General features: G+C 36.8%; 1 protein-coding gene across 1 annotated transcript in view; it reads left to right on the top strand.

Moving 5' to 3' along the window:
• PRKDC (protein kinase, DNA-activated, catalytic subunit) overlaps nucleotides 1-27,584 on the top strand; it is a gene marked incomplete at its 5' end in the record, with an annotated part of 88,385 nt that overhangs the window by 13,386 nt on the left and 47,415 nt on the right. Inside the window, 28 exons of the mRNA XM_082479176.1 lie at nucleotides 369-484; nucleotides 921-1,080; nucleotides 2,555-2,641; nucleotides 3,018-3,137; nucleotides 3,514-3,673; nucleotides 4,088-4,194; nucleotides 5,245-5,335; nucleotides 6,676-6,839; nucleotides 7,495-7,647; nucleotides 9,188-9,295; nucleotides 10,104-10,330; nucleotides 10,766-10,860; nucleotides 11,860-11,959; nucleotides 13,151-13,284; nucleotides 13,811-14,065; nucleotides 15,077-15,303; nucleotides 16,178-16,386; nucleotides 16,526-16,658; nucleotides 17,698-17,853; nucleotides 18,171-18,374; nucleotides 20,228-20,413; nucleotides 21,346-21,450; nucleotides 22,386-22,553; nucleotides 22,830-22,957; nucleotides 23,979-24,186; nucleotides 25,311-25,489; nucleotides 26,539-26,707; nucleotides 27,222-27,287. Of these exons, the coding sequence (XP_082335302.1) occupies nucleotides 369-484; nucleotides 921-1,080; nucleotides 2,555-2,641; nucleotides 3,018-3,137; nucleotides 3,514-3,673; nucleotides 4,088-4,194; nucleotides 5,245-5,335; nucleotides 6,676-6,839; nucleotides 7,495-7,647; nucleotides 9,188-9,295; nucleotides 10,104-10,330; nucleotides 10,766-10,860; nucleotides 11,860-11,959; nucleotides 13,151-13,284; nucleotides 13,811-14,065; nucleotides 15,077-15,303; nucleotides 16,178-16,386; nucleotides 16,526-16,658; nucleotides 17,698-17,853; nucleotides 18,171-18,374; nucleotides 20,228-20,413; nucleotides 21,346-21,450; nucleotides 22,386-22,553; nucleotides 22,830-22,957; nucleotides 23,979-24,186; nucleotides 25,311-25,489; nucleotides 26,539-26,707; nucleotides 27,222-27,287 (4,215 nt within the window). The remainder of the gene's footprint in view (nucleotides 1-368; nucleotides 485-920; nucleotides 1,081-2,554; nucleotides 2,642-3,017; nucleotides 3,138-3,513; nucleotides 3,674-4,087; nucleotides 4,195-5,244; nucleotides 5,336-6,675; nucleotides 6,840-7,494; nucleotides 7,648-9,187; nucleotides 9,296-10,103; nucleotides 10,331-10,765; nucleotides 10,861-11,859; nucleotides 11,960-13,150; nucleotides 13,285-13,810; nucleotides 14,066-15,076; nucleotides 15,304-16,177; nucleotides 16,387-16,525; nucleotides 16,659-17,697; nucleotides 17,854-18,170; nucleotides 18,375-20,227; nucleotides 20,414-21,345; nucleotides 21,451-22,385; nucleotides 22,554-22,829; nucleotides 22,958-23,978; nucleotides 24,187-25,310; nucleotides 25,490-26,538; nucleotides 26,708-27,221; nucleotides 27,288-27,584) is intronic.

Below are 27,584 nucleotides of genomic sequence, written 5' to 3'. Positions count from 1 at the left end.
TACTTCCTTATAGTGTCGTTGAAGTTACATCCATACTAACTAGTCAAAATGGTTTACTTTATATTTCTGGATATTGCACTGCAGTTGTTAGGAGATGAGAACATCAGAATCGGAAGAAGTTTGTAGAATCTGTGATGCCAACTCTGGCACCTAGTGGTTTACATTTTTCTAGTTGCTTTTTCTTTATGACCAAGCATCCCATATTACTTTTTTGAACTATTGATGTGTCAATTATTAGTCGTTTGTCTGTGTCAGACTAGCTGGTAGCAGCTAGAAAAAGAGGAGGAGACTGTTTATCTGGAAGGAAGGTCTAAATGCTTTCTGTGTTGTCACAGATCCAATGTTCTTGCTTCAATATTTATTTTCAGGATGAAAATGAAACCGACAGTGCTTTGGTTGGGCCTACTTCTGACCCTGCTTCGAACCTTCAGCCAACAAAGCCGACAGACTTTATTGCCTTTATAAATCTAGTGGAATTCTGCAGGTATTAATATGCTTCTATGTCGTTTGGAAGTTACAAAATGGTTGGAAGAAGTTTAAAGTGAGATTTACTTAAGGTGCCTGTTTCTGACTTGTGATGATATACCATATTTCAAAATGCACAAGGTGATTAGCAGGAAGACAGTAAGTGCATTTCAGACATCCGGGTCATAGGTAAAAATGTCCTAGTTCATCAGCTCAGTTCCTCTAAAGCGTACAGGAAACAAATAGTTTATTATTTAGGTGTAATTGTCTTTCAGTATATGTTGTAACTTTTGGTATTATACTGGCCATATTCCCTCATTGGAATCTTTGGAGCTGCTCTGTTATAGCAGTACTTCTCTTTCTTGTACCAACTTGAAAGCTTGAAGAAAAAAACCCACCAAATATTCTATTCAGTTTCTTTTTTTTCCTGTATGTTTTCTGTGCATCTGTTTTAGAGAGATACTTCCAGAGAAGCATGTTGAATACTTTCACCCTTGGGTGTATTCCTTTGGTTATGAGCTTGTTATACATTCAACAAGACTACCTCTTATTAGTGGATTCTACAAGCTGCTTTCTGTTACAATGAAAATTGCCAAGAAAATAAAATACTTCGAGGTGAGATCTCTTTTCCCAACAGAGGGGTAACGTGTTGTATTAACGATGTATCACTTCTTGATATATCATCTTTTGTGCACTATGGAAAATAGTTCATTGAAACTATTACCAAGTTGTTTCAAATGTTTATAGCATCTTATACCCCCATAATTACAAGCACGTAGAAAGTCAACATTTAGACTAGAAGCCAAGTTTCTGAAGAGACACCATTCGTGTGTAATGCTCTTGCCAAAATCCTGAGCTGAGTAAACAGAGGGATAGGAACCCTTGCAGTGCAGATGGTACAGAAGATAGCTTGTATATCAGAAACGACTTAGCCAGAACAGCAGAGACACATATGGGTTAATTACTCAACTTCTGGGCTATACTTGTATTCCACTCACTGATTTCCCCAGGAAGTAGGATGCTGTGTTGGTAGATGAACCATTTGTGGTATGGAAGCTACTGTAAAGTGGCGGTGCTTCATCCCATCACAGAACCCAGAACTGTCCCTGCCACTGAAAATTTTGGAACTGATTGGTGTAGGTGCTTGAACTGTAGGTGCTGTTGCGAACTGCATTTTTCTTATTCTGCCAGCATTCTTGCCACATGGACATCCACTGTTAGGGATGTTTTTTGTTTGTTTCATGGTTTGTTAGATGGGAGGTGTCATGGTTTCAGCTGGGATGAAGTTGACTTTCTTACTAGCAGCTGATATAATGCTATGTTTTGGATTTGGGATTAAAATAGTGTTATTTTGGTTTTGATGTTAAACAACGAAGGCCTTTTCTGCTTCTCATACCGCTCTGCTGATGAGCAAGCGGGGAGGGGACACAGCCAGGACAGCTGACCCCAACTGACCAAAGGGCTATTCCATACCATGTGATGTCATGCTCAGTATATAAAGCTGGGGAATAAGAAGTAAGGGGGCACATTCGTAGTTACTGCGCTTCCCAAGTAACAGTTGTGTGTGATGGAGCCCTGCTTTCCTGAAGATGACTGAACACCTGCTTGCCGATAGGAAGCAGTGAATTAATTCCTTGTCTTGCTTTGCATGCATGCATGACTTTTGCTCTACCAATTAAACTGTCTTTATCTCAACCCACGATTTTTTTTCTCATTTCTACTTTTCTGAATCTCTCCCCGATCCCAACTGGGGAGAGTGAGCGAGAGGCTGCATGGTCTTAGTTGCCGACTGGGGTTAAACTACGACAGAGGACAAGGAGAAAATTAAGCCATTGAAAAGTTGTTTTTCAGTCCTATGTATCTTGTTTATTTGGGTAATACTAAGTGTATTCCAAAAAGTTGACCTTTAATGCACATTATTAATGTTAGTTTCTAAGCTTTGAGAGAATACGCCTACATTTCAAGTTTTAGCCGATGCCAGTTTCATGTTGGACAGTGATGTATATATTTCAAGTTGAACTTATGCTTCATATTGGTAGTGTGTACTACATTTTTTTAGTACTGTTGACTTGTATTTTCTGTTTGGTAGTGTGTCAGTCCAAGGAGTCTCAGAAAATGTCCTGAAGACCCAGAAAAGAAGTCTTGCTTTGCCCTGTTTGTAAAGTTTGGAAAAGAGGTAAGTGATTTTGCTGGCTATCTTTCTCAGTTTGAATATAAACATACACGACTCAAGCAAAATTATATCTGCTGAGAAATCTTACATATATGATAGAAATATTCCAGCTCTTTTAAACCCCCACTATGTTGTATAATTCAGATCTTTTTCTGTCTGTTTTTTACTTAATGTCAGAAGAGGTGTATTGGTCACCTATTCATGTACAAATGAGAAATAGCTGTATAATTGTGCATCAAATACTTTGTGGTGACTGTCTGCAGGTGAATAAGATTCCAGTATTGGTTTTGAGTTCTTTATTTTACATGGATATCGATATAATTAAATCAGGTTCTTAAGAGGTTTATGATTGTTCTTGACCTATTTGTCTGAATTTTAGGTTGCAGCAAAAATGAAACAATATAAGGATGAGTTGTTGGCATCCTGTCTGAATTTTTTGCTCTCTTTACCACATGACATCATCATGCTTGATATCAAAGCTTATATTCCTGCACTGCAGGTGGGTCAAAGTGATGTACAGCTAACACTTTTTTTTTTTTTTTTTCCCTAAAACACATATGGAAATTCTAGAGCAAAGTTAGTAACCTCTGGAGCAAGTCTTCAGTGAGATAGAATACAAATGACTTGACTTTTTGGATAAAAAAGTAAATTGTCAGAATTTGCTTTTGCACTAAGCTGACTGTTAGTGCTTGTGTTGCAATACAATAAGATAAAGATCATGTGCTGATCATGAGTGAGATGTTAAGCAGACAAAAGTTACTAAGAAGGAATATGTATTGTATGCTAAAAGCTTTCAAATACAGGGGGGTGTTTTACCTTTAAATAATGGTAGTCAATAAAAATGAAAGTCTGATAATTTTTTATTTGACATGTAGAATGCATTTAAGCTGGGCCTTAGCTGTACCCCAATGGCTGATCTGGGACTGGATGCTTTGGAAGACTGGTCAGCTCACATCCCCAGACATATAATACAGCCTTACTACAAGGACGTTCTGCCTCTTCTTGATGGTTATTTGAAAAACTCTACATCTGCAGGTACATACAGCCAAAAAATTTTTAGTCTTGAGGGAGAGGAGAATAATTTTTATATAGTTATGCCTAGAGATACGGATGTGACCTACTTTTTGTCTATATTGTGGGCTTCTTGTGTTTGGAACAATGTAACTTTTCTCACACCCCAAAATTTACCTTTTTCTTAACCTAGGATTTGTTTGGCTCTGCTGAACAATGACTAATCGTAGCCATTATATATGCTACTTCTCTGTGATTTGTTCTTTGTATCCTTAAATCAGCTTAGTTTTCACTAATAAAGACTTGTATTGCTTAAAGATTTTAAATGAAATAATAATTGTCACAAAACCAGGGTGGGGTTTTTTAAGGAAAATAAGTAGGTGCATGAGGTGCAGGTACAATAAACTAATATTAATATGCATTTTTTTTGTTCATCAGGTGAATCCCAGAATAACTGGGAAGTAAAGAAACTTTCTCGAGCAGCCCAGAAGGGGTTTAATAAAGTTGTGATACAGCGTTTAAGAAAAGCAAAGACTTTTTCATTGGTAAGAACACTGTTTCTTTTTAGAGTTAAATGAGACTTAATCACTTCCCACTATTTCTCTTCCTTTCTTTCATGTGTACTTTTTTTTTTCTGAGGGTTATTTCTACTTAAGATCAGTTCAGTGAATCTCATTCTACAGCATGGCTCAAAAAGCCATTACATCAGCACAGCTGGAAAGATGTCATATTCTAGGGTGAGTATTGGAATGAAGCAGGGAAAAGGAACTGAAGAAGTTGTGTAAGTTGGCGTCACTGCTAGACTGACATATTATGGAAACAAAAATTTAACTTCTACGCCTTAAGTCAAGTCCCAGGTTAGCAGTAGTGTGGTGTGCAAATACCATTTTGTGAATGTGTATTTTTTTTTTTTAATTATCTTGTGTATAGGTTCATAGGCTTACAAGTCAAACATTCTGTTTATTTTGACCAGTGGCTTCTCAAGTATCTCAAAATAAGTGTGGTTTTATTTGTATATTCCAGTGTGCAAACTAACTTGCAATAAACTTTTAGGTGTGAAACTAGTAGTTATGTGCATATATATATATGTATATAAAAAGATTTCTTTCCAACCTAGTGGTCATTAAACAAATTGAGTAAATTTTACATCCCATACAGGCTGCTTTACGAAAATCATTTGGCTGCTTACATATAGATACATGATCTAGACTTTAAGTTCTGGGATTAAAGCAAGTGAAAAGAGTAATTTTTACTTCAGATTTCTTTCCACTTTTCAGTCTATTGTGTTATTCTGTAGGTATGTATTATCTGTGATGATAAAATTTTAACCTTTACTTGAGAAATGGCAATTGAAAGCCCTTAAAATGTGATGAAAATGCTTTCCAGTCTTCCCCTTTTGCTTATTGAACCAAAACTGTTCTCTTGTTTGATGCCGTTCTTCCCCACAGGTTCTTCATTTTATCTTCTTCATCCATTTATTAATAAGAGCCATAAAACTTTCATTTACTGTGTAGACCAAGTTACTTCTGTGTAGAAGTTACTTCTATATAGAAGTAACTCTTCCTTCACTAATATAAATATGTTGAATTATTTAGGATGACAGTCTCTCCTTGGAAGCGGTAAGGACTAGAGTGGCACGCCTTCTTGGATCTTTGGGAGGGCAGATCAGCCACAACTTAATTACAGGTGAGTGTCCTGTCAGTAAATAAAAATATTTACATGCCTCTGCTGTCTCTCTTGAAAGTTGATTTCAGTGAGGTCTTGACATCACTTTATGAGAATGCATAAGTTTTTCAAGGAAAGCTATTTTTTTCTTGCTTTTGTTTAAAGCAAAGTTGCTTTTATTCAGTTCTGGAGTTTAGAGGAGCAAAATATTCACTAACTTACTATGGAATGCAGGAATTGTGTAGAAAACTTCTGTTAAAGGCAAAAAATCACAGGCACCTGTGTCTATGGTTTTATTTATTCCTTCCCCCACCCTCTGGGTGCAAAGCCATTTTAAAACGTTGCCTCGGTTTGTAACTCTTCAGAGCTTGTTTCCACCTTTTTACCACAATTTTCACTTAATCCAGTTTTGCAGAACTGCAGCCTGTGAATTGCGTAAGTCTCGGCAAGCTTACTTCTTCATTTGTGAGTTTGAAGTGCACCATGCTTTTAGTACGGCCGGGTAGTAGAGCTCCATTTGAGTGCCTCAGGGAAAAAAAATGGTTTCTGCTATTCTTTGTTCAGCTTTGTAATTTAATTATTAAATATCATAAAATCTAATTAAAACAAAAAAGGAAAAGCATAGTGTAAATACCTGGCCATGAGATTAAAGGGATAAAATCAGTCCAAAATTTAGTCAGTCTAAAAACTAATCTAGTTGTATAGAAGTTTTGTTCCTTTCTTTTAGTGCGTAGATTTGTCTTTTTTTGCCTTTACAATCAATTTTCTTTCTGCCAAGTACTTCTCTGTTGCTTATTCAGAAATACTGTGGGAAGGTAGCATTTTTCCTTGGAAATTAAATACCAAGGTGGTCAGACTTTGTTCACCAAATTAACAAATACAGGAATATAGGGAGAGAAGGGAGTAAATATGGCAGTTTTCCTTGGAGGACGTAGCCATAAATGTAGCCGTTTTCTGTGCAACTGCAGGAGTTTGTATGTTGGATCTTCAAGAATTGTTTATAACAGTAGAAGACAAAAGTTGTTTTATTGGACATCATAAAGAAGTATTTTAAATCAAGTGTGATTCGGTGTCTTCTGGATTTATAATTATCGCCAAACTTACCTGTATTGAAACTGGAGGCTGCTGTGACTGTCTACTGGAATGCTAGCTGCAATTATTTTTTCCATGTGGTGGCTAAACCAGCCTTCTAGCGTACTTCTGGTACTTGTAACATCCAGTAATGTATAAAGCATTAAAATTTTATGGCAATCTAACTGAACTTGGAAGGTCAGAGATTTTTGACTAAGCTATGGAAATACTTGCTCTGTGTATATTATAGAAAACTTATTTTTTGTTCTGATCTTTTTCAAATGCGTTAGCTACCTCTGCAGAAGAGATGATGAAGAAATGTGTATCCTGGGACACTGAGAAGCGTCTGAGCTTTGCTGTACCATTTGCAGATATGAAGCCTGTCATCTACTTGGATTTATTCTTGCCTCGTGTGACCGAACTGGCTCTTTCTTCAAGTGACAGACAGACAAAAGTATTTTTTTTTCTGCATTTTTTTTTTTTATGCTAGCTGTTAATTACTGCTAAAATAATGTCTTCCTTGTTAAGAAATGCATGTTTTAATTAATTGCTTTGGTGCTCTTTCATGATGACATTATTTTGTCATCAAAAAAACTAAAGAGCGGTAGCTTCTATAAGCTCTGTCAGACACCATTGTGCTTTGAGAGTTAGACTTAACATAAAAATGAAAGTTTTAAGCTATTTGATCTACAGTGTTGTTTGGCCTCCTTCTCATGCCTAGCCTATGAGCTTCTGGGCCCAGTCCAGCAGAGCACTTAAGCAAATATTTTGCTGCTTTGCCGGATTGGGATGTTGATATCCAAAGACAGTCCAGAATGGAGGTATCCTTGAACACATGATAATGGGTGACTTATGCAGTGATGACTTTTCTCAAGCTGAAAAGTGACTGCCCGTGATAGAGACTAGAACATAAGGACAAAGGCAAGTTGGAATGTGTGTAAATTATTTCCATGGACATGATCCATGGACTTGGAACAGTGATTTAGCGTAGATTGGAGACATTTACTTGAGAAATTACTCCATTCTTTTGACTTGTTCTCTCCTGTCCACAATTTTGTCTTCTCTATGAAAGTAATGGATGCATAACCAAAGGGATTTTTAAATTTCAGGTCGCAGCATGTGAGCTGCTACACAGCATAGTCACCTATATGTTGGGGAAAGCATCTCAGATGCCAGAAGGACGTCAGGGTCCCCCACCCATGTATCAATTGCATAAGCGAATATTTCCAGTACTGCTTCGTCTTGCTTGTGATGTAGACCAGGTAAACAGATTAATTTATAGGCATTTTAGCTTGTTTAACATACCTCTAAATTTGGGAATGAATTTATAATTTTATGTAGATGTTATCCTCTCGCGTTGCCTTTTTGTAAGCTGAAATTCTATTTTAGGGATAGTTTTTCGGGATTTTGGGTGTGAAGGGGGAATGTAAGACCTTTCAAAGACTTCAATAATGGACCGTAATTCAGAGTAACTCAGAGGAGTGTACAAATGACATGAGGCTTTCAAGATTCAAGTTTCAAGATCCATTCAAAGAGTTTGTGGTAGTAGTTGTTCTTTAGTGCTGTATTTAATTTCCATATTTTTCTTTTCCTGTAGGAAGTTAATATGAGGTGAAATTGATTATTTCAGTATTGAATGAGTGCAAAGCTACAATCCACAAGAAAAGCATTTGGGAGAGAATTTGTAGCTACCTCACTGATAGCTAAGGATGGTATATTTTACTCAAACATCTGAGCTTGGTGTTTCTCCACCTTTACACGAAACAGAATAGACATAGGTTCAGCTCCACTGAAATTACAGGTTTTGTGCCTTTTCAGACTGCTGTTTGGACCCTGGTGTCCAGATTCTATTTTTAGACCAAAGAGAATTGTGTTCCATTAAAATATATGGGGAACTGTTACCAATTTAGGTGAAAGCCTTTTGCTGTCATATGGCTGAACATAAACCATAGGTGAGTAATGTCTGGATTGGTCCAAACCAATGCACACAGGCGTACACTCTGCATTATAACCAAGTGTATCGAATAGTTCTTCATGTTATCGTATGACAGTATTTGATCAGGTTGACTTACAGGTAGAATTGTTGAAATCCAGAAAGTTAGAATAACATGTGTATGGTAAAGATTAAGAGAGATTTCAGATCAAAACACAGCTTAAAACCAAACTTCCCTGTTTTGCTGGCTGAATATTGGCATTTCTATCCATGGCATGCAATGGGTTTTGTCTGTCTCAGAGGATCTTACTGAAAGTAAGCTTGGAGATCTTTTCAGACCAGTTGGATAGAAAGCAGCTAACCAGATTTTTTTTTTTTTTTTAATCCTTGATAAGGGAATGTAATATGAAGCTGACTTTTCATTTTATAGACCCTTTTTCAAAAGTGATTTTTTTTTGTTCTTAAAAATTTTGAATAGCAAAATAGCATAGAAATATATTAAGCCTATGTCCTGGTTCCAGCAGGGATGGGGTTAATTTCCCCAAGGAGCTGGAGGGGATGCAGCCATGCCCGGGCTGTAAGAGGAGCTAGCTGGGGGAGGGGGGCGAGGTGCAGTGATGCAAGGTGCGTACAGCAAGGTGAGCGGGGTACTGTAATCACGTCTGTATATCCCTTTATCGGTGTTATTGTTTTTTCTCTTCCCTTTTGCTGTTCTGTTAAAATGCCCTATCTCAACCCACAAATTTTGTCTTTTTCTGCTGATTTTTCCCATGGCTGTGGGAGTTGATCAAGTGGCCGCGTGGTTCTTTGTTGTTGGCTGAGGCCAAACCACAACATCCTAGAAAAGTAGTTGATTTTACTCTTTTCAGGTAACAAGACAGTTGTATGAGCCTTTAGTCATGCAACTCATTCACTGGTTTACGAACAACAAAAAATTTGAGAGTCAAGATACGGTGGTGTTCCTGGAAGCTATCTTGGTAGGTCATTAAGTCTTCCTCTTTTTTCTATGCCGTATGACTTTATTTTTAACTAGCGTCATTTTACTACTGAGAGAAGCAGGAGCACATAAACAGATAAAATGTCTCCTAATTTGTCTGAAAGAAGGAAAGCAGGTTATTGGTTTTGTGATCTTTTAATGTTTCTTAACCAAGATTTTGATGATGGATTTCTCTATTTCTTTGACATTCTCAAAATGCAAGTAGTGTCTTCAGGGTGCTTATAGGATTAATGAAACACTATTTTTATCATAAGTGTATGCAAGGAACTACTAAAATACATAATAATTTTTCCCCGCCTCTGAATGGAAGTTGATTTTGATGTGTGCTTAATTTTCCTCTAAGCTTATTTGCTTTCGTCAGGTGCAAAAGCTTTAAATTTAAAACTGGCTTTTGCACTGACCTGAAGCAGCTGGAAGCAAGATAGATCAGGAGGTTTTGCAGTACTTTTTGTAAGTTAAAGTCGATGTTGCCATACCACATCTAAAGCAGAGGAACTGGCTCATCAGAAAACGAAGTGGCTTACACAAGGCTTCTAAACTGTTTGGTAGCTGAAATGGGAATAGAAATCCAGATCTTTGAGGCCTAATCCAGTGCTGTGAGGGCCGGGAATGCTGCCCCTTCCCTTGGACAGTAATAATTTTGAGGCTTTATTACTTCTGGGAAAGCGTGATTAAGTTTTTTCAACTTACAGATAATAATGTGTAAATAAGTTGCTCTAATAACTACACTGAGACAATGCATTGGGTTTTCTTCATTCTTGTAATTAAATAATGTTGTGTAATTTCAGAGTGGCATAGTGGATCCAGTTGACAGCACTTTGAGAGATTTCTGTGGTCAATGCGTACGTGAATTTTTGAAATGGTCTATTAAGCAGACAACGCCAAGACAGCAGGAGAAAAGCCCAGCAAACACCAAGTCTCTTTTTAAACGCTTGTATAGTCTTGCGCTTCATCCCAGTGCTTTCAAGAGACTGGGTGCAGCGCTTGCTTTTAACAACATCTACAGAGAATTTAGGTGAGCAAACAGAGCTCAGAACAGTAACTAACTTGAACTAAAGGTTCAAGGACATAAAAAGAATAGAGCGTAAAACTCAAATAGTCATCCACTGGTACTCATTCTATTCATGAATACAATAGCTATAAAATGGAGTTATGCAGATTATTAATTTTTAATTATAACTTTCTATTTTGGGCTTTCTGCAAGTGGAGACTAAAAGTTTAAATTTCTATGACAAGTTTACGAGAAGTTATTTATACCTTTTAAAGGTGGTCAGCAAATCTTCATTGCTGTTCTTTTTGAGTGGTTTAGATGTATTTTTTTCACACAAACATCTTGCGCAGTTTATCTCTACAGTATTTTCTTTTTTTTTTTTTTTTTTTCAATTATAATTGCATACTTAGTGCTTCTTCTACTCATGTTTCTCATCCTATTTATTCCTGATTTTTAAAGGGAAGAAAATTCTTTGGTGGAGCAGTTTGTATTTGAAGCATTGGTTGTATTTCTGGAAAGTCTAGCCTTAACCCATACAGATGAGAAATCATTAGGTAAGCTGTAATTAATTAACTATGGAATGAAGAAAAAAGCCATCCTGTTGGATCTTGGATTAAAAAAGAAAAACAAAACCAAACCATAAATCTATAACTGGAGGAAAAGTAAATGTGCTTATTTTTGCAACAAAGGAAGGATTATTTTTCGGTACTGACAGAGGTCATTTGATATCTACTTAGTAACTCTTTGAATTGACTCCTTGCAAGTTATAAAGGTGGAAGATTTTGTGCTCAAGAGAAAGAACATTTTCACATTTACCATGATTTACGGTTTTATAGTAACAGTAAAAATGATGAGGGTGAAATGATTTGAGTCCTGGCTTTGCAGTTACACATTGTAAAAATGTAGCTTGATGAGAATCTTGAAGTCTACTCTTTTATAACAAACAAAATGCTTGAAAAACTGGTATTTCTCTTTATTTTGTGGAAGATTACAATTTTGTAATACCCTTTCCTGTTTGCCTTCTTACTCTTCTCTACAACAGTATGCAGCTGTGTGAAGAATCTGTGACCTCTTCCACAATACTAATGATTCTTCAGTAAACTTGCTTTTCTCTTTTTCTTTTTTTTTTTCTTTTTTTTCCCCAGGTTCTGACTTTCATCAATTAAAAGTAATTAGAACATAAAACCAAAAACTGATGTTACAAAGACTTATTTCTTTCAGAGAAACAGTTCAGGATATGATAGAAGTGGCCCTAGAAGAAATATTCATGTGGGAAAAGTTTACAGTTTCTCTAAGCATGAGCGTGGAAAAGAAAATACACAGTTTTATAGCAAAGGCCTCACAGTTGGCTCAGGCCATGTTGACCTGTCTGCTATTTTATGATCTTGTTCTGTGGCATTGAAAAATTTACTGTAGAAGCATAGACTATTGGAGGTGATAGATGTTATCTTGTATTTAAGTCTCTTGTACCATTTCTATAGTGATAATACCTTGATTCATTTAACCAAGTTACTAGCATTTATTTATACATGTCGATTCTCTCTTTCTAACAGGTACTACTCAACAATGTTGTGATGCTATTAATCACCTGAAGCGCATAATCAAGCACAAAGCGCCTTCTCTGAACAAGGAAGGAAAACGGCGAGTACCACGGTCAGCAATTTGCCTTTATTTTGCTTTTTAAATATTACATTTTGGTTAATGATGTATGTAGTCCATGAATACTTAGGACTGAATGGGGAATTCATCCTGTGACTAGTGCTGATAGAGATCTCCTGCTACATCTGTTGAACCACTGGTGAGAAATGCTGGATATCATGAAAAAGGGTCAGGATGGTCATTCTTTATTCCAGCATGGTGTGCTCAGAAGAGAGCTTGCTTTAGTCCGGTAGGGACAAAAAGGGAAAGAAAAGGGAAAGAAAAGTATGTGCCCCTCACAGCAGTGTTTATAATAACGTTGGCGCTGATGTTACAAAGCATTTGGAGGAAACTCCTCCCAAGTTTTGTGGTTTTTTTTTTTGTTTTGTTTTGTTTTTGTTTTGTTTTGTTTTTTATTGCTGTAAGTGTTAGCAAAAGTAGGACAAGCTGCAGCAGGATGATCAGTGACTAAAAAGGGGTAGTGAAAAAGCTGGAAGAAGCAAGAATGGATTCAGTGTCAGGCTGGATATACAAGAATGGATTCAGTATTCGGTCTCCTTCTCTGGAGATACTCAAAATCTGCCTGGATGCGATCCTGTGCAGCCTGCTCTAAGTGAACCTGCTTTAGCAGGGGGGTTGGACTAGGTGATCTCTAGAGGTTCCTTCCAACCCCTACAATTCTGTGAGTCTGGATGAAGCTCTGAGTCACCTGGTCTGATTTCATAGCTGACCATGCCTTGGGCACAGGAGGTTGGACTAGAGATCTCCTGAGGTTACTTCTGACCCGAATTGTCCTGTGACCCTAAAGAATCAGGCAAGTAGAGTCTGGGAGTTGGCTCACTGCTGTGGTATATGGTAAGTCAGGGAACTGGATAATTAGGGACAGGGGAAAACTGTGCGGGCTTGTCTAAGCTTTAGTCTCCATTTTTGTCTCTTTGAGTGTTACAAAGAGAAGAAGAGAGACCTGATTCTGCTTTTTAAAAACCTTACTGCAAAGACTGTGCTCTGGGGATCCAGTGGGAAGAAGGAAAGCAGTGCAGGATGTGCTAGTAGAAGAGCTCTTCCTTGTAGTGCACATGGGTTGTGTCTAGATAGGTAAAAGGATATTTATAATGCTTGTGAAACATTTTGATTTTTTTCAACTGGAAGACTATGGTTTCTTGGTAGATGACACGAAGACTGTTAATCCCTAATATTTTTCTGCAGAGGATTTCCAGCTGCTAAGTCAGTGTGTCTTCTGGACGTTGTCATGTGGCTCTTAGTGCAGTGTGGACGACCTCAGGCAGAGTGCCGACATAAAGCCATGGAGCTCTTCTATGAATTTGTTCCTTTATTACCAGGTACTGTAAGTCACAATGCACTATTATATTTGCTTTCTAAATAGCGTGTGTGCCTTCCCCCTGTTTTCTGTGCAAACTATTTATTACAGGAAAAAATATTTTTGAAGTAAATGTCTATTCACTCTGTGCTGTTAAATAGAAACTGAGTAGTTGCTCATACTGGAAATCAAATACTGTGACAATCTCAGGGCTTTTGGGGGGTTTGTGGGCATAGAAAAGGGTTTTATTGCAAACTTCCTTCCGACCAGGAAGGAGAACTTAGAGCCCCAGAACTGCTGTTGTATCCAACTATGAAGGCAGTATTTGCTGACTGGGAACTAGTGGGAGCATCTCACAAATTGACCTCTTCCTTGTGGGTAATTTAAGTAGTATGACCAAGGCTAGACCAGAACTAATACCTTCTCTGCTAGAAAATCCAGTTTAAAACACAAAGTTTGGGCATATCAGTCCGTTTGCCTCTAATTTCTTGCTAGATAGAAATGTTTTCTTCCTATAGAATTAGTATTTCTGGTTTTATTTCTATCAGGAAACATGTCTCCATCTTCTTGGCTGGCTGATGTTCTAAAAAACCAAGATGTTTCTTTCCTCATTAATAAATTTGAAGGAGGTGGCAGTGATGCCAAAAGTCCATCTGGGATTCTTTCTCAGCCAACTCTTCGTGGTGTGCAGGAGCCCTTCAGTTTACAGGCTGTCATGCGGTGGATGGATATGTTCTTAGCAGCACTGGACTGCTACAATACATTCTTTGAGCTGCGTATGATCAAACCTCATGAAATACTGGGTGAGCAATTAACTGTTGCATTAGGTTCATTCATGTCTGTTACACAAAGCCCCTCCAAGATGAGTTCCTAACTTGGACTTTAAGCTTTTTCCTTAAGTGTAGAGTTGATGAATTTTACAAACACTCCCAAAAGTTTCAATGACAGTTGGTGTACTGGATGGTTTTTGATGAAGTACATTGTTAATAGTGTATCTTAAAATGTTTTTTTTAGTGCTAGAAATATACCTTTAAATGTCTGTCTCTCAGTCATCCAATCACCAGCCACTTCTTTTACTAAGAGAGAGGGTTTTAATTTTGTTGTTGTTGTTGTTGTTTGGGTCTTTTTTTTTTAATCCTTCCAAAGCTGTTTACCTGCTCCTTATTAATGTCTGGAGGGAGCTATCAGAAAGCAGAGAAAGAATTTCCCTTTTCACTTTGAGCCCTGTACGTGTTGCCTTTCTTCATTTCCTGATGCTTCAACTGCATCAGGTCCAAAAACCTTGTATTTGAGTTTTGATCGGGTGCATAACAATACCCTGTGTAGCCATTGGGTCTCTTAAAAAGTTATTTTAATTATTCATGCAAGACTAAACAAAATGCTTTTTATCACTGTTAATACAGTTGCATAGTTACTTCATATATGAAGTCTTGTACAAGTTCTAGGTAGTCCATCTGTCAGTGTTGTCTCTGTCTTGGTTTAAAACAGTACTGTAAGATCATTGTTGGATGCAGCTGGCATAGGGCTAAATTATTCAAAACTGGGGATTTAAAATTTTTATCCTCTTTATTACACATGCCTAAGTCATTATCATTATCATGAGTGCTTGTAATGATCAGTAAGTAGAAAGCTACACTTCACTGCCCAGAATGTTAATGTTTGGAACTGGCATAGGATTTTCAGAAAATACTGGTGTCAGATGTGCTGGATTGGTGTTTGTTATCTCAGTTCAACTGTTTTCCTCCAAACACAAAGTAATATATTTAAAATTTGAGAGCTGCTGTATCATTTCAACTTAGTGTGATTTTTCTTAGGTGGAAATGAAAGATCCTCATTCTTGGAAGCTGTGCAGTTCTTCCTTGAAACTATTGCTTTGCATGATATCCATGCAGCAGAGCAGTGCTTTGATTGCAGTTCGAAAGGCAGCATGTTCAGTCCACAAGAGAGAGATGTGTATAATTACAGCAAGTGTACAATTATTGTCCGAATCATGGAGTTTGTCACCATGATCCTGGAAACCTGCCAGCAGGATTTCTGGAAGGTAAGCACTGAAGTCGATAGTGGATAAAAGATACAAATTTTATATGTAGTTAAAGACTGTGATTTAATTGTGAGGTTAGCTTGCTGGAGAACATCATCTTTAGTGGTGCTTTAATTGAAATTGATGACTAAGTGTCACAGACTTACAGTCTTCGCATGTAAGTGAAAAGTATTCTGTTGCACAGTTGAATTCTAGTGGTTCATGTAGTTTTGATTGCAGAAATTAATATTTCCTGTACATTCCAGTTGTATATTGATTACGATACAGTCATTCTCTGGAGTACTTGCAATGAATATTTCTTGCATGACTTCTGATGGCCTTAAATGTGTGGATCCGCTTAAAAAGCGAAAAGGCAGATTGTGACAATTCTTTCTTGAATTCAGTATAATACTTGGGTGTCTCCATTTGCCTAGCTTTGGTGCAATATAAACTGTATTTAAGTATATACAGTATAGTACTTCTGAGTCTCTAATGAAATTTACACGGTCAGGTTTAGTTCTGAGACTGACCATCTCTTGTTTTAAGTTAATCTCTAATAGACAGAGGTGTACATTTGGATTTCATAGTGACTACAGGTGTATAATCAAGACTGAAACAGGCCTATGTGGACATAAAAGATCTTATGTGCAGTTTGATGAGATAGCATATATCCTATATATATCTTTATAAATACTTAAGTTTCTGTGTATTAGCACAACTGATTGAAAGTCAGACATTTCACAGAGAAATAAAATGTCATTTAGTGAGAATAGTTACCATTCCATGTTTTGTTTTATTTTAGATACAAGGACTAATGATAAGTTATGAAGAATAAATAAGGAAATCTAAATGGGTTTCTAAATAAAGCTTTTATTTAATGTTTTATTCTTTCTAGCTACTTGAGAAGGAATTGCTTAATGCAACCCTTATAGAGCTTCTGGTGATGACAGTGTGTGATCCATCACACATAGGCTTTAACACCGCTGATGTGCAAGTCATGAAAAATCTCCCAGATATCTCAGTAAGACTCATGAAAGCTTTGATGAAATCTCCCTATAAGGAATCTTTGAAACTGTGCATAAAGAAAAGAATAACGCTGCAGAGGTAAGTAGGGACTTTCTGGTGAGCGTGAATCCAGAACAAATGCCACTCACCAAGAGAAATGGAAAGCAAATAATGTTGTGTATGGTTGCACATGGAGCTCCCCACCGATGTAATGTTACTGCTTCTCTTTTCTCATTAGCCTTGAGGACCTTTGTTCTGTTGATCTGTTTAATTCAGATGCACGTTTTGATCAAGTTAGGTTTAGTGCCGTCCTTTCTGCCTGCAAGCAACTCCAGAAGTCTGGCCTGCTTCATTCTGTTCTTCACAATCAGGTAATTGTTTACCCAGAAAATAACGGTGAATATTTTTATACAGTAAAGAGCTTTTCCTATGTAAAAGGCCAGTGTGAAAACGGAGAACAGATCAGGTGAAGAAATTGTGTAAAATGAGATCAACAGTAAAGAGCTGGTGTTGAATAGGGGCAGAAATAAATGTTTTATGTTTACTCTACAAATCTGAGTAACGCAACACTGAGGTTTGAACGATCTTCGTAATTATGTCTGTCTTTCTCCAATTTCCAGGGCCTCGAGGCAACCAGAATCTACCTGAAACTTCCTTTTAGTGAGCTTCACAATACTGAAAGCTCAAAAAATGGGGATTTACTATCTTATAAAGGAGGCATTTTTCAACAATTTTTAAACATTCAGAATGATGGGGGAAATTAGAAAAGGAAGACGTTCTGGCTGATCAGAAGCAATATAGGGAGTCTGAGTTGCAGGGAAACAGGATGGAGAGTAGTTGGGGGTGGGGTTCTAGGCTATATTACTCAAAAGAATTTTTCCTACTAAGTTTCTGATTGTAGTCAATTATTTTACTTTGGCCAATTGAAAGGAAACAGGCTATGCAACAGCCACAAGAACTGAAAGAATTTGTCTACTAGTGAGCAAGGCTATACTTAGCAAGTAACAAAATAGTTAATTTCTGTGGGGCGTTTGCCATATATCCTGTAGACCTGAACAAAAGCTAAACCTATGAGTGTAGGATGGTGGTATTCAAGGAGCTGCATGGTTTACCTTTTGTGACCCACCTGTTCTGACTAAGGGCTTAGTTTTATTTCTGTAGCAGTGCTGTTACCTGAAAACAGTCAGAATCTTTCAAAGATTTTTCAAATGACTATTAGTTTCTTCTGAACTTTGTATGCAGCAGGATTGTCTCATTAAAATCTTGTTCCTCAGTTAGAAAGGTGTCTTGTCACGGTATATTTGCATCACTGTATAAGAAAATGACCCCGAGTTCAAGTGTGGATTTGGAAGGCCTTTCTGTTATTTTTTCAGCTTATATTAATTGTCACTTGTTTGTTTATTTCCATAGGATAAAGGGCATTTTTCAGTTGGTTCTAAGCTTCTTTCAGTTGTTTATAAAGGTATTGCACCTGGGGGTGAAAGGATACCTCTTCCATCGTTAGACATCAGCAGTAAGCGATTAGCTGACAGACTCCTGCAGCTAGCCTTTGCTATTGATGACCAGGTAGGCTACAATTCTCCAGTTTTAATACTGAATCATCGTTTAATATTCAGCATCAATAGTCTTCTACCCATATTTTGGGTAGATGAGGCCGATGTTTTATTCATAATCCTACAGAGGAACTGTAAGGATTCTTTGGCTTAATTGAGTGACAGTTGTAGATAACAAGAATTTCAGTGATCTGTTTGTGCTTTATTTTTGTGATTTCTGGTAATAAGAGTTTGGAATGGAAGCTTTGAAGAACTTATGGGTTTTTATAAGAAATGAGTGGAACTTTATCTGCTTGAGTTAACTCTGTGTCTATATCTTAATTTTCACAGTGTGAGGAGCTAGTAAGTCTGCTGTTGAACACAGTGGTGGTGTCTGTGCCGTTATCAGGAGCATCCCAGAAGAACCTGATCAGTTTCTCTCATGGACAGTATTTCTACAGCCTATTCTCAGAAACCATCAATCAACAGCTGCTGAAAAACCTGGATGTGATCATAGTCCAGCTTATGGAATCATCTGTCAGCAATCCCCAAATGGTATTGGACTTCTTTAAAAGGACAAAGTCAAATCAGAATGTTAGAACTAACACGTCTTTTGTTGTTATAGGTGGATGTAACTGAGTGTGTAGTGGGGGAAAAAGTGCATTTGGTTGCATTTTGGATAGCATTGCATTGATAGGTTTTTGGGTTGGTTTTTTTTTTTTTTTTTTTTGTCATGGCCTACTGGTGCTACCTCTGGCAACCTGACATAACTTAGGCTGATGTCTCACGTCAAACTAAGTGGAAACTGCTTACCTATTACCTATCCTGAAGTTTATGAACAGTGCTTCAGACCAAGAATGTCCTTTCAAAGGAAGTCTGATTGTTCCCATTTACTGTGCTTTGATTTTCATTGTAGAGTCGTCCTGGAGCATGTGGGCTGGATTCGTTTCGGATAAAACAAAACTAATGTAGAGCTCACCTTCAGGTCCACAAAGGAAGTGTGTTACAATTTAGAAGCTTTCTTTCAGTGCTGCTGGGTCAAAAAGAAAGATCAAAATTCTACTTTCCCTTTTGCTTAAGATGATGTTCAGGAAAGTAGATTATCATTCTGAAAATAATTGAATCTTTTTTTATCCAAGATAAAAATGCTTAAAGGTGTTGCTTCCAAGTAACGTTCTAGAACACTGGGAGTGTAATCTTTTATGATACCAGAAATCATTTAATTTGATTGTAGAGAGATGTATAGATTTTGTAAAAGGCTGGTGCTTGTGATGACTTTAGTGTTTCCTGTGCAGAGCATGCCACAATAGATTTACTTTTAAAAGTGTCTCTGGTAAATTTACACTAGCTACATGTGGCAATAGTGTAAAGAGTCTTCATTAATTTAATTAAGGTAAGTATTCAAATTGGGTCAAACAAACACTTTTCTGTTGTCTCCTATCTGCTGTTCTTCTTTGCCTGACTTAAAAAATGTATTATGGATTACATTTGATAAGATACCTTTTCTTTAGTTATATGAATTTGTGACATAAGGGGAGAAAAAATAAGGTTTATTGTACTGTACCCATCCAAATCTGGTGAAATCAGAAGGTTGATAACGTTAATCCAGTTTATTAGGTGTTTGCCAACAATTCAAGAGGAGAACACAGAATTCAGGTTTGGAAGTCAGTGACCATTAGTTTTAGTCAGGTCTTACTTAGACTGTGAAGAAAAGAGATTGAAGTGTACTTACTTCACATCTGGTATGCTGTGGTTTATGTTTCTTTTCAAAATGTGTACAAATAAGTTAGCACATATGCTATTTCTCTTATTTTTCAGCTTCACGCTAATTAAAATTTTCAAGTATTGATCTTTAGAGTCATTCTGGATTATCATTTATTTATCCACATTCACACAAAACATATGGGAAGGAATTGCAGCATTGTACTCTGAATGAAACAGGAGTAAATTGGATAGAAGTCTCTTTTTAGAAAGCTGCGTGCTTTTAATTTTATGCAGACAGACTTCTGTGTGTTTCTGAGATTTAAATCTAGCATTGCTATGTGATTTCTTAAAGTTAAGTTTGCTGATATGTCAGGGTAGGATTTTCATAGCTCCTTAGACGTTTACTTTCCATTAAATACAGTTATATTTAAGGATATGGGATAGAATTAAGATCTTCTAATTTTAGATCCTAATCTTAGTTTTCTGACACAGTCAAAAAAGAGAAAGGTGCTTCTAATTTAGGTGCTTTTAGGGCAGAGAGTAGGTCAGACAGAAGTTGAAGGGATTTTCGTCCTTTTCTTTTAACAACCACCTTTCAGTCAGGTGTTAGGTTCTCCTTCTTTCATGATTGCCCATACCAGTGAAGAGATCCTGTCATCATTTAACTTGGGATTCAAAAATCTACCTGTTGGTTTTCCTTCCAGGTTGGCAGCATTTTGAATGGCATGTTAGACCAGAGTTTTAGGGAGCGTACCATACGCAAGCAGCAAGGAGTGAAACTGGTCACGGCTGTACTAAGAAACTGGAGGAAACTTGACAGCTGGTGGGCCAAAGGCTCAGCTTCTGATAGCAAAATGGCAGTCTTAACCCTGCTGGCAAAAGTTCTCCAGGTATGCGTTGCTTTATAAAATCCAGTTAACTCTTCTAATTCTGTAGGAATTGTATCTTGTTTTAAAGAAACGCTTTTCATTCTGATGTTTTATGTTTGGGAAAGTTTGAGAATATCAGAATCTGGTATCTTGCTATTTTGCAAAAGTACAAAAATTTTTTTGGATAGACAAATTACTAGGTTTTGCTTTTTTCCCTCTTTTTTTTTTTTTTTTTTTTTTCGAAATTGCTCTCATGCTTTAGCTTCATTTTTTCCTTCTGGAGAATTGGTAAAAGCACAGGGAATAAGCTTGGAAACTGAGCAGCCTCTGATACCATTATTTGTCATGTTGGGATCCAGAAAGTCACAACGGAGGAGTTCTACCTGTATCAAGAGACTGCAGAAAGATCTTTATTTCAAAGACCTTTAATTTCTGTTACATTGGGGTTTGGGTCTTTTCTTTTTTTACCCTCTATTTTGAAAACATATTTTATCTATTTATCATATTGGTGTTTTTTAGGAACTTATAAAAGTAGCTGTGCCCAAATATACACAAAGATCTCTTATTGAGATTTTTATTTTCTTTTATAATAATAATTTTAACCTTGAATTGTTTTAAAGGTATGTTTTAGGACACAGAATGTGAGCTGTATTGCTGTATTAGCTGGCAGTGAAGTGACCAATAGGAAATCTGGCTTTAAGAGGGAGCTTAGTATTTTTTTGAACTGAAAAATATTCTACGTTATGATTGTTTGTACTGTGTAGCTTTTAGAATTCTTTTTGGTAGTCCTTTTACAACTAAAATCACTCTGTATGTGCTTTCTGTTAATTTGGTTTATTTTTTGGAAATAAACAATTCCATAGGTCATGTTTTTATTATTCATCAATACAATGATCTCTTTGACTAGTTTAAAAAGGAAAATCCTAATTTTTTTATTTCTTCTGTTGTTCCAGATAGACTCCTCAGTTTCTTTCAATACCAATCACGAAGCATTTACAGCTGTTTTTAATACCTATACCAGCCTACTTACTGACCAGAATTTAGGCTTAAATCTTAAGGTAAATTGATCACTTCAATGGCTTCTCCACCTTCCCCAGATTAGAATGTTAGTTGTTCATGAAATTCCCTGTTTTTTGGCTTAAATTTTACCTTAGTTTGCACAGTAACATGGACATAATTTCCATTTTTCATTTTTCTCCTGTTCAACATCCTAAAAACTGTAAATCGTCCTTTTTTTCTTTAGACAGAAGGCAGTATCAGAGATGTGTTTTGGGTTTAGGTGCTCCTTTTTTTTCTTGCTCTACTGAAAGGCATGTAATTTTTAGGAAAAAATCTTACTGCCAGTTGCAAGTAGTTTAGAACTCTACAGTGTTCATTTGAGAAATGGCAGCTGTTCAGGCTTTTAGCAAGGAGTGGCATTGGCTACATGATTTTGTTGTCCATGACTGCAAGCATGAGACCGGAACCAATGGATTAACTGCTCTATGTGGCTTGGTCAGCAGGGGGAGATAAAGTACTGCATACTGAAAGTGGAAGTTCTAAAAGATGCTGGATCGTAGGCTTTGGACTAGAAGACCGAAAATTTTGTACTTATGAAACAGTTTTGCATGGTTGCTGCTCTGTCAGTCTGTCTTTAGTTAGACATTCAAAATAGATGAAGTTTGGGATCTTGCTTTAGCTGCCAGGTGGTGCGTTAAATCAGTGACTTGTGTGATAATGGATGCTTGCTTAAAAGAACAATAAGGTCTTATTGGTAGCCATGTGAGCCATGAGATACTAATTAGCTTTTAACTCCCACTCAGCCGTGACCAAAGCGTTTTTTTTTTTTCTGAACTAGCACCTTAAAGATGAGCCGCTGCACAACATGTCTTTATCAGCACACTGAGCTGTTGAATCAGTAAGCACGGCCACTGCTGATTATTTTGTGGTCCTATTCAGCTTTCTTTATAGAGGATAATTTTGTGTAGTGTGAAACTGCATTTCTTTTTTTCAGGGTCAAGCAGTGATAATTCTTCCGTTCTTCACTAATTTGACTGGAGAAAAACTTAATGAGCTTAAGAATGCTCTTGATCAGTTTGTTGCTTTCAGTTTTCCCATGAGGTCGGATGAGTTTCCCAAAGGAACCCTGAGGCACAATAACTATGTAGACTGCACTAAGAAGGTCAGTATTTTTAACTGTAATTAGAAGCCTAAGCGAACCATGTCTAGAAACAGTGTTTCACAGGATCTGGAGAGAGACTCAGTTCACATAAGGAAATCAGTTTTTCTGTTTCCGAGTTATGTCTTTATCCAAAAGTTTAATGTACAGATACACATTCAGTAAGCGTATCCTTTCCGTGCATCTGCTTCTGATCAGTATTGAAAAATAATTACATAATTGGGTGGAATTGATTTGATCCACTGTGGCTCCTTGTGTTATGCATTACTTCTTTTTCAGTTTTTAGATGCATTAGAATTGTCTCAGAGTCCAATGCTGTTGCAGTTAATGACAGAAATCCTCTGTAGGGACCACAGACATTTCATGGAAGACTTATTTCAAGCCAGCTTCAAAAGAGTTTCCAGAAGGTGAGTTTGGTCTATTGGATTTTGCTTTTGTTCTCATTGAATTTTTGCTGAAGCAAATGTGCTTTCTCTGTTATGTTATCTGTAATAGCGATGATTTACACCATAAAGTTTTACATAATGGTTTTAATTTGGATATTGCTTTTGTCTTCACATTTCCAAACAATTCCTGAAGTGAGAACAAGTGGCACCAACTTCCAGGTGACATTTCCAGTGCCTGGGCAAATTTTGTAAAGCCTTCTGTAAATTATCTTGTTCTGGCAGACTTCAGTTGAAGATGGTAATTGTGTGCGATACCTATATTTGCTGTGCCTGTATAACCGCGCAATCACAAAAGTAGATAGCACTTGAACGAAGTAATTCACTGTCAGTTTAACTCCTTTGAAAATACAACAGCACATGTATTTAATTGAAAGCTTCTGGGGTGACAAATTGTAGCCAACAAGCTCTGTCCACAGAGGAGGTCTTCGGTCTCTTCCAAAACCAAACATTCCAATTCGTGATGGGCTATTAAGTAGTGACACTTGGAGCATGTAGTTTCCTGGACAAAGTCATTTACCTTAGGCCCAAATCCTATTTTTGAATTTTTACCTTTTATAAAATTATTTAGAACAACAGTTCATCTGGTAGTGGTACACTTGATAGGCCACAGAAGGACCTTATAACAGTGAGTTCTCCTCCTTTTTTTCCTTTTTGTTTGCTCCCAACATTCACGTATACCAGATCAATATTTTTTTAGGTTGTTCAGCAAAAAAAGGGGACAGAGAAAGGTAATGATTGCTTTTGAATTAAACTAACAATGATATATGAACAAGTTTACCATCTGTTGCAGAGTAAGAAGCTGAGATTTTCTTTAGAGAGCTCCATAGTAAGTGGCAGTTCAACCTGATCTTGCATGACTTGGAGGATAAACCAAGAGGATATGAATGCAGACAGTAAAAAAAATTTTAAGTGTCAGGGGGGTTTGAAACATAAATGGAATCTGGTAAAAGAGTTTTCATCTTGAGTTTTCCATCTTATTTAGGAGCACCACTGACAAACAAGTGATACTGTTGGACACTGTTCACAAAATGTTCCGGAGTGAAGACCTTCTTTCAAATAGTACCCGTCAAGCGTTTATGGATCGCTCCCTCCTCACTGTCTTGTGGCACTGCAGTTTGGATGCACTGAGAGAATTCTTTGGCAAGATTATAGTACAGGCTATGGATGTGCTTAATTCCAGGTTTACAAAGGTATGAATTACCTTTTTTTTTTTAGGATTGGGGAAGGTCTAGTGAAATACTGGTGTTGGTATGTACATTTTGCTTAACTTTGAGTGAGACACTGATTGAAGCCATTTGCTTTCCAATTTCTTGTATCTTGGAGCAGAAGTTTGTGCCAATTACATGGTTTATTATTACTGAGAAACTTTTCTTTATTCCCCAGCACACTGTTGCTTTGAAGTTAATGTATGTTTGTATACCTACTGTGTATAAAAATCGAAGTTGTAATGTTATCTATATATATCTAAAGGGGTCTGAAGTTCTGTCAAAAAAGCAAAAACCCGTTCTAACTTTGAAATATAAAAGCTGTATAAAATAGTAGTTTGTTACTATGTTGTAAGAGAGATAGTCAACCTCAGTAATGAAAGCTCTTAAATTAGGTGCCTTACTTGTAGAGAAAGAAACACATCTTCTAATCATTGCAAAGATCCTTCAGGAAGGAATTAGAAGCACAGATCATCCTTTCTCTATTTACAGCCTATCCTGCAATTTAAAGTACAGTTATAGGCAATAATGTAGTTGTCAGTGGAGGTCTCTGCTCTCGCAGCAGTTCTTCACTTCTGTGATTTTGCTGGTGCAGCTGTTTAAAGGCAGTAGGACAAAGAAGATGCTGAAATGATCCACATTTAGTAACAGTTATTAAAACCAAAACGCTAAAACCGAGACTTATGTAGAGTCACCCCCACCATGTTTCTGTTGCTGTAAATGTTGGCACCAAAGTGAGGTGCTTAAAGAAACTCATGAATGATACCCAGTATGGTGACACGTATGTATATTTTGCTTACAGGTGTCATGAGTCTGAGCCGTTACCTGCTATTCTGCTTATTTTACTCCGACATCACTATAATGATTTTGGCCAATTACAGTTAAAACAACTCCCCTGATAAAGAGCAGGTCAAAATAGTTTTAGTAACTGTATTACACAGGACCTCAGAATCTATCAGTCTTTTATTATCACCAGCTCTTTTCTCTGTTTTAGAAGGTAGAAGTAAGCTGAAGGCTGTTAAGTAGCTCCACAGTTACTCTAATTTCTACTAAAGAAGGGCAGGATCCAGGAATTCTCTCTCTGAGGTTTTTTTCTTGTTTGTTCCCAGTCCAATGAATATACTTTTGATACACAAGTCACCAAGAAAATGGGGTATTACAAGCTGCTAGAAGTGATGTATGTGCGTCTTTCAAAAGAGGATGTTTACTCCAAGGACTCTAAAATTAATCAAGCTTACTGTGGCTCCATGAGTGTAGAAGGAAATGAACTTACCAAGACACTAATAAAGTAAGACTATTATTTCCTTTTAATTTCTAATTAGGTTTGGGGCAGATACAATTTTTAAGTATGCCATATAAAGCAGAAGATTGATTTGCCCAAGGGTAAATGTAATCTGTGATGTAGCTTTTGATTGTACGTGAAGTACACATATTGAATTTGTATTGATAGAATGATCTCTAACATAGACTACAATCCTACGTCAGGAAAATTTTTGCCTCCTCTTTTTGCCATTTCTTTTCTATTTATTACGCTTGTGCTTTTTATTTTTGCTTTTCAGTATGGTTCTTGGCCTTTAATTCGTGTTTTCACAATTTCGGTTTCAGTATGCTTACACTTTTATGTAGAGTATGGTTCTGTGTTGTAAGATGGATTTTCATTTACATTTCGTAATATAATAGCACACCCAGGAGGTGTAACTTGGTTTAATCAACACTGCAGAGGGGGACAAAAGATTAATACTGAATATATAAGCTAATTAAATTATTTCATTTGTTTAATATCCTGAAAAAAACATATAAGATGCCTGAATTGCTGCTCATGTCTCTTTTTTCGTTTTAATTTTATTTTACAATACCATGTCCTATGAGGACTTTAAAGAATTTCTTGGTTGTGATTTGCAGAAGATGTATAAATTGTTATGGGCAAAAGACCTTTAAAAATTGCATCTAAACTGGTTTTCTCTAGCTAATCTATAGCATAGCTTAGCGTGCCTGTCCATTCATAATTTCTCGGGGAAGTACCATGAGAGAGATTTATTTATGTGTTGGAACACATCTGTATCTTACCTGAAAATGGCCTATTCTTGTATTCCTGCCACTAAGGACTGCTGTGTAAATACTTGGGGAAGTTGTCTTTGTCATTGCTGAATGGTTCCGTTTCAGTGCAGTCTGCCTGCAGAGACCTTGAACAAGTCTGAGGCGGTTTAATGCTGATACTGCTGTAATAATGAAGATCTCTTGAATTCTGTTGATTCACTGGTCTCTGGTTGGGGCCTTTCCTGCGCGTCTTTAAAAAAAGACTTCTGAAGGTATTTTCTTGCCTGTTTGTATTTTAAGGTCATGCTATGACGCATTTACAGAAAACATGGCAGGAGAGAGTCAGCTGTTGGAGAAGAGGAGACAGTATCACTGTGCAGCATATAATTGTGCTATTGCTGTTATCAGCTGTGTCTTCACTGAAAGTAAATTTTACCAAGGTTTTCTTTTTACGGAAAAATCAGAAAAGGTGAGAAGCTGTTGTTGCTGTTTGAAGGCTTCCAGAGCATGAGACACAAAGTGATTTTTAGTTGATTGCGATAAATCGAAGAATCAAACCTGGAAGAACATGCAATTCTATTAACAAACTACCCAGTGAGGCAATAGAAGGAGTTGTAGCTGACTTTCTTGCAGCCTTCATGCAATATCAATTGTTGATGAAGGTTTACTGTCTGTTTGGGAATGAATGAAGTAGTGATATATTTACCCTGTTTTCCCTCCACTCTTGATGAATTTTCTAAAATATGAGGAAAAAAACACATTGTTTAAATTCTCCAGTGCTTGGAATATACTTGATTAAGAGACAACCTCTTGAGTAGTTGAATAGCAAAATTTTCTTTAAAATGTTGATGTAGGAAAGTAAACATGCCATATTTTCTGTATTGTATGTTGATCTGTTATTTTTGAAGAAGAAATAAAATATGCGATTGTTATTGTGTGCAAAATTATCATTTTGATATTTCCAAACATGCTTCGGTTTGCAGAACTTGCTGATTTTTGAAAACTTGATAGATCTGAAGCGTCAATATTCATTTCCTGTAGAAATTGAGGTGAGTGGAGCTTCTGGGCTTTAGTGTTCCTAAGTAAAAAAATTAGTATGGGTTTAACAGTGTCGCTATAGACCAGGTCAACTCTCACGAATTGAGAAAGAGAATTCTGTAGTGAATAAAAAACAGAGTACTGCTCTACTGTTTTAAATACATTTTTCTGAGCAAAATCCAGACTGGAAATTTAGAACACACCTGCAGTGCATGTAACTCTAATATGCTTTTTAGCACACTTACTCTCCTAATGAACAGCTGTAGGAATAAGTAATTTATCTGTTGTACTGTAGCGTTAATTATAAT

Source organism: Vanellus vanellus, assembly GCF_965231255.1.
Source record: "Vanellus vanellus genome assembly, chromosome: 2".
Taxonomy (NCBI): domain Eukaryota; kingdom Metazoa; phylum Chordata; class Aves; order Charadriiformes; family Charadriidae; genus Vanellus; species Vanellus vanellus.
This window is presented reverse-complemented; position numbering and strand designations above follow the sequence as displayed.